The 18,359-nt window shown below is 44.6% G+C and overlaps 1 protein-coding gene across 3 annotated transcripts; it reads left to right on the top strand.

The window, feature by feature from the left end:
• Positions 1-1,438: 1,438 nt before the first annotated feature.
• SLC66A3 (solute carrier family 66 member 3) lies at positions 1,439-17,980 on the top strand. Of its 3 annotated transcripts, none has more exons than XM_038396849.2 (7): positions 1,439-1,715; positions 8,610-8,692; positions 8,768-8,837; positions 10,584-10,641; positions 11,584-11,704; positions 13,352-13,393; positions 15,348-17,980. In XM_038396849.2, exons 1-7 carry the CDS (start codon positions 1,576-1,578, stop codon positions 15,434-15,436), a joined length of 603 nt encoding a protein of 200 aa, XP_038252777.1. In that variant the 5' UTR covers positions 1,439-1,575; the 3' UTR covers positions 15,437-17,980. The 3 variants fall into 3 exon arrangements, with proteins under 3 accessions (XP_038252777.1, XP_038252778.1, XP_043366175.1); XM_043510240.1 differs by lacking the exon at positions 1,439-1,715 and adding an exon at positions 8,347-8,529; XM_038396850.2 differs by lacking the exon at positions 13,352-13,393 and having other exon boundaries at positions 1,468-1,715.
• Positions 17,981-18,359: the final 379 nt, after the last annotated feature.

The following is an 18,359-nucleotide window of genomic DNA, read 5'->3' as shown; positions in this document are numbered from 1 at the left end:
CTTAAATGAAATCCACTCTGCTCGGTCGAAAAGGGATCCTGGAAGTTCTGGTTAGTACAGGGACTGTCTGGTTTGCGGCATGCACAGCGGGGCTGGCAGGCTCCCTGCTGGCCTCCGCTCTGCGCGGCTCCCAAGAAGTAGCAGCTAATGGGAGTTGTGAGGGAGGCACCTGCGGATGGGGCAGCGTGCAGAGCTGCCTGGCCATACCTCCATGTAGGAGCAGGAGGGAGGACAAGATGCTGCTTCTGGGAGTTGCTGGAGGTAAGCGCTGCCTGGAGCCTGCACCCCTAACCCCCTCCCATTCTCTGAACCCCTCAATTCCAGCCCAGAGTACCCTCCTGCACCCCAAATCCCTCATCCCCGAGCCCACACCCCCAGCCGGAGTTCTCATTCCCCCCTGCCCCAGCCCTGATCCCCCTCCCACCTTCCAAACCCCTGAGTCCCAGCTCGGAACACCCTACTGCACTCCAAACCCCTCATCCCCACCCCAGAGCCTGGACCCCCGCCCCAACCAGAGCCCTCATCCCCCGTCCCAGCCCAGAGCCCATACCCCCGGCTGGAGTTCTCACACCCCCCCCATTGCCCCAACCTCCTGCCCCAACCCTGATCCCCCTCCTACCCTCCAAACTCCTCAGTCCCAGCCCAGAGTGTCCCCCTGCATTCCAAACCGCTCATCCCCACCCCAGAGCCTGGACCCCTGCCCAGCCCTGATCCCCCTCCCACCCTCCAAACTCCTCAGTCCCAGCCCAGAGTGCCCCCCTGCATTCCAAACCGCTCATCCCCACCCCAGAACCTGGACCCCTGCCCCAGCTGGAGCCCTCATCCCCCGTCCCAACCCAGCAGCGAAAGTGAGTGAGGCTGGGTCGGGGAGAGGGAGCGACAAAGGGAGGGGCAGGGCGGGGCTAGGGTGTTTCCTTTGTGCCAGGAAAGTTGGCAACCCTAGCTGGGAGTTGGGCTCTTAGGGCTCTCCAGTGCAACATCCCTGCCTCCAGTTCCTGCTGGGGCTGAGAGCTGGGATTCCCCAATGCCAGCCCCCCGAGGCAGTGTCAGGGCCCCCCAGTGCCACACCTGCTCCCCCCAGGCACTGCTGGGACCCCCAAATGGCACACCCTCCCCCCAGCAATGCCGGGGGCCCCCCGTGCCACACCCGCTCCCCCCAGAGACAGTGCCGGGGCTCCCCAGGGCCACATCCCCCCCCAGCAATGTCAGGGGCCCCCAGTGCCACACCTGCTCTCCCCAGGCACTGCCGGGACCCCCAAATGGCACACCCTCCCCCCCAGCAATGACGGAGCTCCCCAGTGCCACACCCGCTCTCCCTGAGGCAGTGCCCAGGCTCCCCAGGGCCACCCCCCCCCAGCAATGCTGGGGCCCCCCAGTACCACACCCGCTCCCCCCAGAGACAGTGCCAGGGCTCCCCAGGGCCACATCCTCCCCCAGCAATGCCGGGGCCCTGCTGCTCCCCGCTCCCGTCCCGGATTTGCAGCGTGGCTCCCCGCCCCAGCTGCGCTCGGGCTGGCCCCGTGGCGCCTGCCAGCGGAAGGGGAAGGAGGCGCCCCTGGGCCAGAGCATGGCGCGATGGAGGCGCTGCTGGCCCCGGCCAACTGGAGCACGCGGCTCGTGCGCACGGTGATCAAGCTGCCACAGGTGGGGGCCATGCGGGCAGCCCGCTCCGCACGCGGCGTCAGCCTGGAGAGCCTGGTGCTGGAGCTGAGCGGGTAAGAGACGGGAGCGGGGGGGGCCGTGGCCAGGCCTTGCTTTGCTCCCGGCCTGGGGCCGAGCGGCGGAAGCGCCCTTGGCTCGAGGGACTTCTTGGCACGGGGAGCTCGCCCCGCTTTGCCCACTCTCCGGGCTTCACATGCGAGCCCAGGGCTGAGGACGAATTGTTCCCCCGGCTGCTGTTCACTGAGGGCGGGACTGTGAGCGGAAGGAGGGACGCGCGCCCAGCTCTTGAACCCTTATGGAAAAGGCGGCGTCTCCTTGTAGCCCCCCGAGAGCTTGCATAGCTCCTTGCGGCTTCAACGTGCAGCAACTTCCCGGCCCCCCTAGGCGGCCACCCGGGCATTCCCCGCCCTGCACCTTCACCACCACCAGTATCACCGCAGCAGCGAGACGTTGGCTTCCAGGCCTGGGCTTTAGTCCAACAGAACAGGCTGGGACCTCATGTACTTTCAGCAACTGTTTTATAAGTTTCTGTCAAGGTTCCTTCCCCATTCTGAATGCGAGGGTACAGATGTGGGGACCTGCATGAAAGACCCCTAAGCTTATTCTTACCCGCTTAGCTTAAATCCTTCCCCAAGGTACAGACTTTGCCTTGACCTTGAACAGTATGCTGCCACCACCAAGCGAATTAAACAAAGAACAGGGAAAGAGCCCACTTGGAGACGTCTTCCCCCAAAATATCCCCCCAAGTCCTACACCCCCTTTCCTGGGGAAGGCTTGATAAGAATCCTCACCAATTGGTACAGGTGAACACAGACCCAAACCCTTGGATCTTAAGAACAATGATCAATCAATCAGGTTCTTAAAAGAAGAATTTTAATGAAAGAAAAGGTAAAAAAATTACCTCTGTAAAATCAGGATGGAAAATACTTTACAGAGTATTGTATTCAGATTCAAAACACAGAGGATCCCCCTCTGGGCAAAACCTTAAAGTTACAGAAAACAGAAATAAATGACCCTCTTAACACAGTGTAAGCGGGGGAATAGTCCCGCTCTTGCGGGGAACTTTCCTGGCTTCTGCACTAACCTGGTAAAGTGGGCTAGTGAAAGGATCTGAGTCCTCGCTCCCACTTCCTTTACCCCGTGGCCTCCCTGCCCTTGAGGACTCCCCTTCCACTCTCCTGTCTGGCAGAGTCCTCGTAACCCCAACAAGGCTGGGCCCAGGATTCCTGGGGGGCTCAACCCCCAATCTTGCTGTGGTGACCTAGGACAGGGGCTAGGGTGTCCCCACTCCAGGGTACTCTCTCTGCACTGGGCACTTCTCTGACCCACTGACCATTACATACAAGTTAAAGCAAATGCAAGTTATTTAATCAACAATTAATTTTAAAAAGAGTAAGGAAAAATGGGAAAGGTTAAAGGAAACACATCAACCCTCTCTGTGGCAGGGAACATCACAAACAGTGTCTCTGGAACGTCAGGGCAGTTCACAGTCTGTTCCTTGTAAGTCCCAGGCCTTCTTCTCAGGCCCTGGCTGTGTTGCAGGGATGCTGTGGGTTGGACACTTGCTCTGGTGGTGGCCTCAGGCTCTAAGTGGTAGGACCTTTCAGTGTCGCCTCCGCCCTATCGGGGTTATGATCCAACCCTGGCCTGCAGAGCCTCTTGGTTGAGGCATCTCCCTGTGCTGGGCCCGGTGCCCAGGGTCCGTCTCGGTCTCCCCAGCTGCTCACCGCACCCAGCTCCAGACTACTCCAGCCCCAGCTCCACCACTTGGTCTCTGCACTGCTGCTGCTGCTGCTCTGCCTCCAGCTACCTGGGCTGCTTCTTTGGCCCCTCTGGCTCGGTTGCTGCAGCTCTGCTCCCAGGACTCCAGCTGCTCTCTCTGGGCTGCTTTTCTGGTCCCTCTGGATCTGGCACAGCTCTGCTCCCCAGCTTAGCTTGGGCCCCTGCTTTCTCCTTAGCTTGGCCCCTCTGTGTCTGACCCAGGCAAAGCCAGCTCACACTGGAGGACAGGACCTCCCTGGCCTCCTGACTCTTTGATTAGCCTGTTCACCCTGTCATTGAGGCTGACCTGAAGCATTGGCCTCTCCTCATTGTTCCTGGGGACTGTCAGTCTCAGGGTCCTGATTTCCCATAGACTGTTCCCCTTTTAGTACTGGGAGCTAGCAACTAAAACACCCCACTGAATGTTAGTAAGGGGACAACAGTCCCCTCACAACAGGGAAAATTCACATAAAACAAAAGATAAACTAATCTGCCTTTCCTGGCTTACCTATACTGGTTGCAATATTGGAGACTTGGATTAGGATGGGTTGGAGAAGATGGATTTCTGTCTGGCATCTCTGGAGAGAGAACAAACACGTAAACAAAGAGCACAAACAAAAGCCTTTCCCTCTCCAAGATTTGAAAAAAGAAAAGGAGTATTTGTGGCACCTTAGAGACTAACAAATTTATTAGAGCACAAGCTTTCGTGAGCTACAGCTCACTTCATCGGATGAGCTGTAGCTCACGAAAGCTTATGCTCTAATAAATTTGTTAGTCTCTAAGGTGCCACAAGTACTCCTTTTCTTTTTGCGAATACAGACTAGCTGCTACTCTGAAACCTGTCAAGATTTGAAAGTATCTTGTTCCCTTATTGGTCCTTTGGGTCAGGTGCCAGCCAGGTTAGCTGAGCTTCTTAACCCTTTACAGGTAACAAGATGTTATCTCTGGCCAGGAGGGATTTTATAGCACTGTATACAGAAAGGTGGTTATCCTTTCTTTTATGACAGTTTCCATTCCCCAGAAAGCATGTTTTAAGTGAAACAGGATAGTCCTTTACCTTGGTTTCATTCTTAAAGTAGGCCCCAGCCCAGGGGGCTGGCTATGCTAAGCTTGCCTTACTTCAATGGGAAATGGAATGCTGTTTTAAATTAAAAATCCTTACTTGTAGGAAGACAAGAATATTCAAAACAATTACCCTCTTATGAAATACGCTATTTGCTCTAACAAAGAAATCCTGTAGAAGTTGTAGATGTGTACTTAAAAGTAAACCCATTTTGTCCCAGGCTCATATGACTTACCTTAAACGTTAGTCAACAGTTAGTGCTTAGGGGTAGTAGATTTGAACTCCTGGTTATGCCAAGATTCCCCCAGGGAATGGTAACCAATCAAGGTTATTGATTCAACCAGTTAAGGCTTATTTTAAAAAGCCTTGACTTGAAAACCTATTTATTTATGGAGTTAGTCTATGTAACTTGATCTTCCTACTGTTGTCAGCTTCATCCACTACCCCCCACCCACTCAATTATCTTTCTTGGCAGCTGGTGCATCCTATCTTAATTTAGACTGTAAATTCTTTGGAGCAGGAACTGTCTTTTTGATTTGTGTTTACACAGCACAATGAGGCCCCCAATCCTGACTGGCACCTCTAGGTGCTACTGTCATACAAATAAGAAGCAGAGAATTGTATGCTCCCTTTTTGCAATAAGTTTGCTCAACTTTGTAAAGTGCACGTAGCTGCTCTGGTGCTATTCTCATCACAAGCACTTGCAAGAAGTAATAATGATTCCTAAGCTGACAGACTCAGTCAGACAGGTGGTGCTGCTCTTTACTGGCAATGCTTTATATAGAAGGAGCAGATGCACTGATGTTTAAATCTGCTGAACTGGAGTCACAACTTTTGGATTATGTTTGAGAGTAAAGTCATTGGTAAACTACAGCCTACATAAAGATCTCTGAACCAAGCCTCCACCTTCAATCCAATCACCCTTCTGCTATGAAGCCTACAAGAAGCTAATTTATTACTATTATAAAAGTTCAAAGTAGGGCTTGAGTGCTCAGCATCTCTTAAACTGGAGTCTTAAAAAGCTGATTTTATATGTAACTCTGCCCAATGCACCCTATTCTACCCTCTCAGCTGTTCTCATACTCATTTGTGTGGTGTGTGAACTCTGGATTGTGAATTCCTTGTGACAGGATCTGTCTCTATCTCTTATGTGAGGCATCAGCCCCACCTGCAGTTGCACCACAAATAATAAAGGACATTATTTGCCTCCTTAGCAGTTTAGACCTGTCCACACTGTGGCCTCAATTGTCTCCTGAACTGGCCACTTTGTGTGTCTTGGATGGCACCAATTTGCAGCATCTGTCCCTAAGTGTCTAGCTGAGAATCCCATAATACAATAACTTTATTGTATTATGTACAATTTATTTGGATGTAAATTATAAAGATAGCATTCAGTACAATATTTACCAGCAAGCGTAGGCTTGAATGGAAGGATGGTGCAGTTATTAAGACACGGGACCACAGCTCAGTTCATTGCTCTGTCCCTGGCTTCATCTGTAGCTTTTTTGCAACCTAATTTCTCTCCTCAGTTTTCTCATCTAGATCAGGGATAAAATTCCTTACTTACCTCACATGAGCACCTTCCCCCACGGGTTCAACCACCTCATAGGGCCCCTGCCATTGCGCCAAAAGCTTGCTTTCTGCCATGGGTACCAACACCATCACCCGATCCCCTGGTTGGAGCTGTCGGATTTTTGCCTGGGGATTGTAATGGGTTCGCTGGGCCTCCTGTACCTTTTCCAAATGTTCCCATACAATAGGGGTGACCTGGGCTATCCGTTCTCGCATGTGCAACACATGATCAATTATATTTCTCCCCTCATTGGGTGCCCCTTCCCACTCAGGTTTCAGAGTAGCAGCCGTGTTAGTCTGTATTTGCAAAAAGAAAAGGAGTACTTGTGGCAGTCTCTAAGGTGCCACAAGTACTCCTTTTCTTCCTTCCCACTCAGTGCTCCAACTCTTTGTGGCTTCTGGTGGGCCTTCAGCCCCTCTCTTTTTCTACCTGGGCTCTCCTGGTGGCCCAGTCACCCATGATCTAGGGCTTGGTGCTGCTAGTTTAACCGGGGAACTGGGCAGACCCATACTCCCTAATCCACCTTATGGGGTCTCACTTATCCCACATATGTACACCAGACTAGTGAAGCTAAATGGGGTAGAGACCACAGCACCGGTTGATTCGGGGAGTGCTATCACACTTGTCTTGGGGAAGCTCATGAAGCATAGTCAGCTGCTTGTGGGCTAAGTGTACAGGGATAACATGCGTCCATGGGACAGTTGGTTATTACCCCACCATCCCAGTAAAAATCGAGATTCAGGGGAACACGATTGAGGTAGCAGCAGGTGTAGTCCCTAAACTCCCATACCCACTGCTCATAGGGAGGGACTTCCCAGGGTTTGAAGACTTACTCCCGGTAGGGGAATTGGAGAAAGGAGGAAGCCTTGAAAGTAGTGAGGCATTCACAGTAGACTGTCAACTCTCAACCTTCCCTGAAATAGCCCCAGATTTGTTCTCCACTCCCAGACAGCATAGAAAGACGAAAAGGGAAAGAAGGGCAGCTTAGGCCTTGGAAACCTGAATTCTGGCCCAAAGCCAGAGGGTCACTCTTGTAGGTAGGCAGACCCGAGCAGCTGAAAAGGAGGCCACCCAGGAGGGAGAAGCACCTGAATCTGACCCACACTCTAACGCCTTTGAACCAGTAGAAGCAACAGAGACTGGTCCCCTAGATCTTGGGCAGATTAGCCCCGGGAGATGAAATTTTGGACGGGACCAGGCTGAAAACCCAAGGTACGACAATATTAGGAAGGAGGTGACCGAAATAGATGGGGTCCCTGTGGAAAGGAAAAACCAGGGTACAGGACTCCACTTCATAATGAAGAAGTATCTCTTATACCGGGTTCCACCAGTACAGGGGCAGAAGGTACAGCAGATCCTAGTACCTCAAAAACACAGAATGCAAGGGTGACCAGATGGTTTCTGTCCCTACAACCTTTCCAATTCACCATACAACACCGGGCTGGAAGCCACCATGGCAATGCAGATGGCTTGTCACGAGTACACTGCCTGACGTCCCAAGTTGCCCAACCCCGTAGTGTTGAGCAGAGGGGGGGATATGTGACAGAGTTGGGCCAAAAGAAAAGGAGTACTTGTGGCACCTTAGAAACTAACAAGTTTATTTGAGCATAAGCTTTCGTGAGCTACAGCTCACTTCATCGGATGTAGTCTCTAAGGTGCCACAAGTACTCCTTTTCTTTTTGCAAATACAGACTAACACGGCTGCTACTCTGAAACTTGTAATTATGCAAGGGTTGGGCCAGATGGCTACAGGAGAGTAATAGAAGGCAGATATATTAGCCCCAGGTTAAGTAAGTCCCTTTTCCCTGGGTAAGGTAACAGGGAAGGTTCCAGAACAATCAGGAACCTTCTGGAGACAATTAAGACAGACAGACTGATTAGAATACCTGCAGCCAATTAAGGCAGGCTAATCAGGGCATCTGGGTTTAAAAAGGAGTTCACTTCAGTTTGATGTGTGTGTGTAAGGAGCAAGAGGTGTTGAGAGTGAGAATGTAGACTGTTGGAGGACTGAGGAGTACAAGCATTATCAGACACCAGGAGGAAAGTCCTATGGTGAGGATAAAGAAGGTGTTGGGAGGAGGCCATGGGGTAGTAGCCCAGGGAGTTGTAGCTGTTGCACAGTTGTTCCAGGAGGCACTCTAGACAGCTACATTCCACAGGGCCCTGGGCTGGAATCCGGAGTAGAGGGTGGGCCCGGATTCCTCCCAAACCTCCCAACTCCTGGTCAGACACAGGAGGAGTTAACCTAGACTGTAGGTTCACAAAAACGGCCAAGCTGAGGGCTGCCATGAAGCTCCAAAGCGAGCAAATACGCCAATAAGCACAAGACCCACCAAGGTAGAGGAGGAACTTGTCACAAAGTATATATTGAAATAGACTGTGAGATCTTCAGGCCTAGGACTTTGTCTTCCTGAATGTACAGTTTGCACAATGGGAACTGGATTCTGCTGGGCACTCCCACAACAGGCAGGTTTTTAAAATGAAATTCTCAATGAACCTATTATTATAGTCTTTGTGTGCAAACAAACTGTTCAATTTTTTTCTCTTTAGCTTTCTTGTGTTTCTAAGGTACCAGAGTTACTACAGTTATCCCCTAGAGACTTACCTGGAATACCCCATCCTAATTGCACAAGGTAATACTTTTTTCTTGTTTTATATTTTATCTTTTCCCTGATTTCCTATCTGTAATGACTGAGCTTTTCTTTCAGATGCTATTCTCCTGCTCTTTGTTCTGCATTACAGTGGCAACATGAAGCAAGCTTTGCCTTACATAGTGATGTATCCTTTGACATCTACTCATTTCCATTTACACAGCACTTCTGGCAGCTCTTTGACAGAAGACTGAGCATTTTATCTCCTAATGCCAGTGAAAACCATATTCAGCCACCTTTTAATGTGTATTTTGTATTTGCATGCAACTTTCTTAGATCCCAGTAAAACCCTTTATACCAGCAAACACTATATCAGTAACTGATTTTACTGGCCTCACAACTGAGGAGGAATGAGACTAATTCATAATTTACATTTGTGTCAGATATGCACAATGGAATATATAAAGCTTCTTATAACTTTTTTACACAATTACATCAACTGTGGATCATATACACAGTGACTTTTAGATGGTCCTTTGAAAAGATATACAGCGTTGGGTTTACATTTGGCACTGGACGCTTTGGAGCAGGTCTTCATAAATTTATCAGGCACCAACCAGAGATAATGTGAAAAGTGAGGGAACCACCAGCAACATCTGGGGTAGTGACTGCTGAGAAAGTGACCACCCTGCCATTCCTGCTGCTGCTGCAGAAGGGGAGAGGCTGGGATTTACACCAGCATACTGTCTTTGGGCTCTGTTTTAGGGCTCCATCTTTCCTAACAGCTTCAGCCTGCAGATATGTGTTAAATGTGAAACTCCACCCCCTCTATTTCCTGGAGGTCAGAAAGGGAGGTTGTTGGGTCCTGGGTTTTTATTATCTTCTGTGCCAAGAGCTCCAAGTCTTCTGGCTGCTGCTGTTGGGGATGCTCTGTAATACTTCTCCCTCAGAGTCTCCTGGCTCCTGCAGGGCAGTGGGTGGGTGGGTTTCTGCTACCCTGCACCTCCCATCTTCTGTTTGGCTCCTCTTCATACTTGGGTAACCAGTGCTGCCATTTGCTGCTGCTTTAAGGATGGACATTATTATTGACAATTTCACTACTATTCCTAGGGTTTTGAATAGCAGCAGTAAAACAGTATTGTTAATTTCACTCTGCCACTGCTTGCAGACTTGTGCTATTACGATGTTAGATTAAAGTTTGTAATAAATTTACAACGCTGTGGGTTTTTAAAATGCTGCTACTGATAGAGCATCTTATTTGAAGTTTACAAAACTGTTATAAAAATATTTAAAACTATGGTCCTGAACCTTAACCAGGTATGTGACTTTATTCACATGAATAGCCCGGTTGATTTCAGCAGGACTACCAATGTGTTTAAAGTTAAGTATGTGCCTAAATGTTTGCAGAATCAAAGTTCCAGGTTTGTGACTGAAGTAATTATTCCAGCATAGAGTGACTTTTTTTATTTCAGAGTAATGTCCACACACGGAGCTATTCTACAATTGCTATTACAGACTAGTTTATTCTTAAATAGCTATTCCAGTCAATTTCCTAGAGTAGACGAGGCGTTGGTGAAAGTCCAGCCCTCAGGTCCAACATCCACCGGGGAAGGGAAGTGTATGAGGACTGGTCTGTTGTCCCCAGGACCCTGCCACAAGCGTATTAGCCTTTTGTATTAGCCTCTGGGAGGTACAGTGATTGCTAGTAAAGTGGTTACTTCTAGAGCCATCCTGGGACCAGTGTTAATCTGATTAACTTTGTTTTACTCAAAACAGTTTTACAACATATTTTCTCTATTGAAACTGTTTCAGCAAGAGTATCTTCTATTTTCAGTGAGATTAGGAAAACATAGCTAATATCCTGACCTACAGATTTTTAAGTGTTCAGGTGCTCACATAACAATGAGCATTATGAAACTTAACCCAAGGTAAGATTTGTGGGAGGATGGTACTTTCTAACTCTGCAGAAATGGATAATAGACCTGGCCATGGTAAGTAGTAGCTCTTAAGTTGAAAGTGTTCCAATATATATGTCATCCCTTTCATAGCTCCATTTATCAGTGAAAAACAATTTTAATCATTTTTATATACAGTAGAACCCCATTTCTCTGAGCCGCCTTTATCCAGCTCTCTATATTAACCAAACCCACCAGTGCACACAGGGGAATATGGGAAATTGACGCTTTGCCCGGGTGGCAGGGCTCAGGCTGACAGCTTGTTAAGAACTCATGTTGGTTTTGTTAATAAATGAACAAAACATTGTTTGCAAGAAATAAGGGTTTGTGTATTTTGTAAGTAGATAAGATGCTTTTCCCAGAGGGGTCAGCTAATTTAAAAGCAACTCTGCATCTTAAAAAAAAAAAAAAAAAAAAAAAAATGGATAGAAAGCTCTTTGCCCATTCTCCTGATTATCTGAATTTTTGATTATCCGATCTGGCCCCGGTTCCACTTAGATGGTAAATGCGTTTTCACTGTATTTTATCATTTATTCTAGAAGGTGTTCTGAAAATGAACTCTTCTGAGCTGTTAATGAGCAGTTTTCAAGTACTGCTTTGTATCTCATCTCTATTAATAGTTTGAGAACATTCCACTAGCTCATGGAGCACACTTAGTTTAAAAATTTTTGTTTTAAAGTTAAAGTCAGTCACCAACTGCTGTAATTGTTACAGTTCATGTTTTATATTTCTCTTAGAGCCTGTACCACAAAATTAGACCAATTAGTTTCTAGTCAGTTTCACTTTGTTTCATCGTTTCTTAGTAAGATTCTGTAATGTTTGGGATGCAACCAATGAAGGAATTTTTTTAAATGTCAAAAGTATTTCTACTTTTTTTTAAAAAAAAAAAGGCAAAGCATACATTATAGGCCTACGCTAAATACTTTATTAGAACTAGAAACAGATGTTTCTGGGTTTTTTTGGTATCCTTTTCTGCAGAATTTGTGTACATTAATCAATGCAGCAAGTAAATTTGCTCAGCTGCGGTATCTGTGGCAGACAAGAGATTCCGGACAAGTGAGCGCCCTGACCTGGAGTATGTCTGCATACACATGTGCAAGTAAGCAACATGCAAAAGCATTGGGTTTTGTATAATAAAGCGACCACTCCAAAGCCATTACTGTTCCTAATGTATCTACAGCAAGAGGCCTTATCAAACCCATAGTAAATCTGAATCTTCCCCAGGTAGCTTTCTATATTATTGTCTAAAAGTAAGGGTGAAATCCTGACCCTGTCAAAGCCAGTAGGAGTTTTGCCATTGACTTCAACTTAGTCAGGACATTGCCCTAAGTTTAATAATTTGACCATATTTGAATGTTGTTTTTCTTTGAGAACAGGTTCTTTTATGCATAATATTTCATCTGTTACTTTTATGCAGAAAGGGTCTCAGTCCTTTATTATTATTTAAAAAATAATGAAAGTCCAGGTGAGAAAAATAACAAAATTTGTAGCTCTGATGTGCATTGCAACTTTCTTCCTATTTTGTCTTCACAACTTAACGTCTTAGGACTTCCCATTAGTTAATTACTATAATACCAGACAATTGACAATATTGGAACATCACTGATCAAACATAATATCGAGCCATATCATAATAGGGCCAAAAGAATATTTTTCTTCATTTAAATAAATGATTTATACATAATTCTGTATTTCATTAGAAAAAAGATCTCCTGTCTTAAAGGATCAAATGAAAGGATCTCAAGCCATTTTCTAGCAATAATTTTAAAGACATAACACTAATTCAGGAAAACATTTAGAAACATTTGCTAAACATTAAGTCATGTCATGAACAGGAATGAACTTAAGCATGTTCCTAAATCCAGGTAATAACTTGTATAGGGTTCTGGTGTATAGGTTAGTTATACTTGCCAACTCCTGGTAGCAGTTCATACAAAAGGGCCTGCTACAACTGTTAATTAGAAATGTCTTGTGCAATTATGTCTTGTATTTACTGTTTTGGAAAATTACTGCCATAGCTTCTGATCTTTACACAATTTGTTTAACTTACTAAAATATTTTATAATAGAGATATTATGTCAGATCACTCACATTGTGAGACATGATATTGATCTAGAGATTAAGGCCAGAAGGGACCATTATGTTCATCTAGTCTGACTCTGGCATTACACAGGCCCATGGAATTTCACTCAAATTCCTGCAGTGAAAGGAATTATTCTTGTGTATAGCATAAGTGAGACATGGACAGAGATATATGGGCTTATATAAATTTTCCAATACAGTAAACTGGTAAAATTTTGCTCTAGTTTTTAACTGAGAGATTATATGTGTGTGTGTGTGTGTGTGTGTGTGTGTTTTTAATTTGAAATAGAAACTCATAGCCATCTGACAGACTGAGATCAGCCACCAAAAGACAGAAGAAAATGGTAAATGTGGAAGTAAGAAGCAATAAGCTTTTGCCACAGCTTACCTGGTGGTAATTTTTCCATCTGAAAATTTAGGAAAGTTCCAACTCTATCAGCATTTTGTTTTACTACTTTCAAATGAAGAAAGAAAGCGAGCTCAGGGTTGGGACTTCATTTCTGAGGCTACAATAAGTGGGGGTTACATTTAAGATGTGGATATTTGTATGGATTTTTTTTGTTCTTTTTTCTCAACTGCAAAGCAGAAGTTTCATTGTTTTTAGTAGTTGGATGCATCAGCAGATCCTCTCTGGCATACTAACCACAATTCCTTTAATTTACAGCAAGAATAGTTACAACTTTAATGACCACAAATGATCTTATAGGTGAGTAATATGAAATTGCCTTCATTTCTTTACTGCCTCACTATCCAAAGGTAACAGCAGCCTGTCCTGTTTTAATCGCAGTTATCTGGTTCTCAATAGAATAAACTATGTAGCTGAGTGGTTTATTCCAGTAAGGGAACTTGATTACTGCTAAGAAAACAGCACAGGGCTATTGTTATGGCGAGGATTTTAGCACCCATGGGGAAGACAATGGGAAGAAAAAAATCTACTTGTGTTCATCATGGGGGATGTTAGCAGTTTAAAAGGCAGATCTACTCTTAGAGAAAAAATAGATTAAAAAATTTGCTTAATTATGGAAATGCCTTCATAAAGGAAAAACAAAACCCCCTCTTTCTGTTGGAACACACAGTAATTCAGTAGTGACTTTTCCCAAATGGATAAGATATCAGAAACAGCTGCTTCTCTCTCACTGGTAGACTTTTGTATTTAAAAAAACAAAACAAAAAACACCCCTATTCAAGAACTGTAAAACCATTGAAATTATTTGTACTAGTTTAAAATTTGAAGGAAGTACATGATTAATGAAACTTACATTTGGCCGAAACTAATGTAGATTGCTGTGATGCTGTCCACCAACAAGTGCAGTGAAGTAAGAGATTGGCTGACAACACATGGAATTCAGAAACCATGTGATGGGCACATTAGATAGAATAAATCCCTTACAAAACTAAGGGATGTTTAAAATCAGCCTTTTACTCGGGGTGGGGGGAAGGGGGGGGGGAACAGACAAAAACCAGTGTATTTGAGAAAGTGACCCTGCCTGTTGTTGGCATTTCAACTGCTCAAACTAGTACAATCCAAAATGTTGTTTTTAGTGGAAAATGACTAAATTTTCACATGGTAGAAAGCAGTTTTAGACAATGGAAATGAGTAAGTCAGTATTTTTGATGTTTTACTAGATGAGCTAAAGAAAACTGCTCCATCGTACTACCCAGAGTAAATTTTAAAAAGACATTAGTACCCATAAAGTGCATCAAAATGTAGCACAATGAAAAACAGATGGGAGCAGTGATATTTGGACTTTAAACACAAATGTGGCCTGTCAACTGTTTGAGAGTTGAGAGCTCACGCTATTTTCCCCCTCATTGTTCTTGGTTACTCCATGTCTGGTGGTTATGCAGCATAGTGTATTTATAAATATCACCAGCTCTTAGAAAAGGTTTTTTGTATATTTACTTTCTAAAATGGAACAAATGGGATAAAGACACATGTGCAGTGTCAGTTGAACAGAGAAACTGCTTCTTTGATTTTTCAAATAGATTTTGTAGCCTTACTTAAAAAAAAAAACCCTAAGGTAATCAAGACAAATGATTGCTTTGTAACAAGCAAATCTCATTGTTCAAGTTTGTGTCAGATTTTTGCCTATTAAACTCTGGCAATTACCAATAAATGTTTACTGTAAGAAAAAACAAACAAACCATCTCACAAGCCTGAACTTAATAGACAGTTGTTTAAATAGAGCATTACATATGTTTATATACTCCTGTAAGATGCAGGTGATAAAAACAGGTATTGTGTGAATTTAAACCAGATTTATTAAACTTGTCATACATGGCAAGTTCATTTTTAATGTCAAAGTGATTCAAAGAAGCAGATTTACATTAAGGAATCTAGATGTATTTTTTTAAAATACTTCTAGGTATTACTTAATCATTATTCATAGGTGAGAATACATCTACCTAATTCATTTCCCCGCCTCAAACAAAACATGAATCTGGAAATTATTTTCAGAATTTTTGATGTCTGACATATGGGTTCCTTAACACAGTATTTTGAGGCAGTCCATTAAGGAGTTGTGGAAGGTGAACTGTTCAGAATGTACATTAGTAAAACTTTGTGCACAAGTTATTGTATCCTGTGGAAGTGGTAGCAGGTAATGTTAGTATTCATGCTTACAACCTTTCTATTAATTGAATGTTTTTCTCCTTCTTAGTTCTAGTCCGTTTCATAATCATGCTGGTTCTTAACATATGGGTCACAGCCACAATATTGCGTTACAGGAAGACTGAAAAGACTGATTAGATGACAGGTTCTCCCCAGCTTCAACATAGGTCAAACAGTTTGGACCAAAAAAATAGTGAAACCTGAATAAGAGACCTCCATGTCCAGGCAGCCTCCTGTATGCCACCTGCCTCATATTATCCCTTAAAAGATTAAGTACAATGTTACCCATGTTTTATTACAATTAATACTACTTAATGAAGAATATTTTATTAGAAGTAAATTTTATTGGTCATTTTTTAAGACAGGTTTCAGTAGTACCTGATATATTCTCTGCATTTTTTTTTTGTTTTTGATATTTTGTACTATGTAGATTCCTCGGACTTTTGCTCTTGGGGGAATTCTGTACCAAAAAATTAAGTTATGTGCACAATATTAAATTCTGCATATTTTATTTGTTAAAATAACACTATATAATCATGACTGTTTCAATTTTTTTGATTTATTTCAAAATACCTGTCAGCAACTGTCTGTACCAATCCAGATGACAAAAAAAGATTACCCCAGGAGTAGAGAGTTAAAGACATCCCTGTAACAACCCAGTTTGTTTCTCTGCCCCCTCCCCCACCAAGAGCCCAGCCACAGGGCCAGACACCTGCACCTCTCTTCCCAGAGTCCAGTCGCAGGGCCCCCAATCCAGAGGGAGAAACAGCTTGATGCTGGGTTCCAGACTTGCACAAGAAACTCCATACACCAGCTTTCCTTCAGGGTGTGCTGGGAACTGCAGCTGCTGAGAACCCTCCAACTCTGTCCCTGTCCCCCTGGCAGTGTCTTCTATCTGTGAGCTGGGCTCTGCTGGGTCCAGTTGGGCTCTGCAGTGTTAACTCTACAGGGAAAAGAAATTGTGCGTAGAACAGTAATTCTGCATTGTGCAGTGGCACAGAATTCCCCTAGGAGAAGTTCTTGTAACACTACAGTTCTTTACAGATTAAGGGTCATCTTTTCAGCAGTTTTCTTCATTTATAGAGGCACAGTTTTGTCCCTCCAAATTATTTTGATTTTCCTTTTGCAACTGTATGACCACAACTCATTAGTAGGTCCCTCTCTTTTTTTTTTTGTAAACAGATCTGTAATTAGATAACTACCTATGGAGTTGGCAAAGAAGGAAGCCAGTTGAAAATCTGGCCCTAAATTTGTAATTCATCTGTAGTATCACAGAACAAGCTAGGTTTGCTGCACCCATAGTGAATATATCAAATGCTCTTTTCATCCAATTAAAAAGCTTATCATCATACAAAACACCCAGAAGTCAGCTGTTTTGTCTAACCCATCTTTACTGGGATAAAAGCAAAAGTGCACCTATTAACCTTTTAGGGATCTTTCAATCCTACAACTCTAACCCATACCCATTTATTTGGTGGGTGTTCAGTTGCCCTCTAGTAATAGCTGGGCCACATAGAGAGGTTAATGTGTAACAAGACAGGTCATCCTGGGATGCCCCCTCATGGCTAGAAGTGGCCCTGAAGGTGGCCCAACATCAGTTTCTCCATCCTAAGGTTCCTCAAACTCTACCTTCACTCTTTAGTCCAATAATACCCTGGTTGTGATCTAATTTATTAGTGTAAATGCTTCAAAATGACCCCCAAAGTCACAAAGTACAGTCCATCAACATAATACAAAAGCCAGGCTGTTCTTTGGCCTCCCTCTTTGCTCACAGAAGGGGGTGCTCAGCATTCTCCCCAGTATCAACCCTCTTTCCTCCCACCACAAATGAACAGTGTCCACCTGCCCTTGGCTTAATGAAAGTGCAAGATAATTAAGGGCCACTCATCCTGGGCTTAAATTCTGAGTCCCGCCCTGGATTCCCCCAGAATTAGTCCCTTGTACCTTCCTCCTCACTGAGCTCAAAGAGTCAGCAAGCAAACTTCCTTCCACTGCTCTCCTGGCCCAGAGCTTTCCTAGCTCCTTGTCTGGAACACTGGCCTGTCTGGATTTACCTTCTCTCTTGGCTCAAAGTCAGCAGGTAAACTCTTTTCTGTTGCTCTCTGGCCCTGAGCTTTTTCCAGCTCTCTTCCTTCATCAGCTCTCCACTATTGCTTCCTTGGGGAACTCCAGCAGCTCACTCTCACGATAGGAACCTTCTACCAGATCCCCACTGCCTCTTATTGTCTTCTTTTCCAAACTTCTGCCAGACCCATTTTATAGGCCGGGTGTCTCCTCTGCATTCCCATTAGAAGGCAGCTATCCAGGCATATGTGGAGTAGGCCTGCTCCCTTTTAAAGGGCCAGTACTCCAGCTCAATGAGCCTGCTACAGTCTTAGCAAACAAAGAGCTCAGGCAGTAGAGGTTTTTGCTTTAAGATCCCATTGATGCCAGGTTTGATCTCCACTGCTGATGACTCACCTCAGTGCAGGACACTACACAACCACAGGCCAACGGTCTCTCATAGGGGCTTACCTACTTTCTAATAGAATCTGATGCAACTCCTTCTATTATATGGTTCTGCAAGTTTTCTGTGTTGTTAAGATGCAAATATGTACTTGAGGTTTTACTTTTGCATTCCACTTATAACATGCTTTGTAGTAGAGCAAAATATCAGGTTTATTAAAAGATATGTTTGCGTAATTACTAGCAGTGACTTTTGACATTTGTCTATGGGGAATTAATACTATTTTTCCAACCAGCAATTGTTATATATTATTCTGGTGTGTAGGATGCCTTGTTTTCTCCCAGAATTAAATTTTTCAGGTAGAAAAGCATCTTCTTTTTAAAAGAGCTTCTGTACCATTATTGATTTAGTCTATTGATCACTAGGGGGTTAAGGCCTGGTCCCATGGGAAAACTTCCATTTAATTCAACAGGATCAGGATTTCAACCCAGTGTGTGAGATCATAGGCATTAATCCAGCAATTAGATCCACAGAAGTGGACCCCGTGTACCTGTGCAGAGCTCCATTACTTCAATGTGAGCTTAAGGGTCTGCTTGCACAGAAAAGATTGCAGGA

This window comes from Dermochelys coriacea, chromosome 3 (assembly GCF_009764565.3).
Source record: "Dermochelys coriacea isolate rDerCor1 chromosome 3, rDerCor1.pri.v4, whole genome shotgun sequence".
NCBI classification, from domain to species: Eukaryota; Metazoa; Chordata; order Testudines; family Dermochelyidae; genus Dermochelys; species Dermochelys coriacea.
Note: the sequence above shows the minus strand (reverse complement) of the source record. Positions and strands in the feature narration are given on the sequence as shown.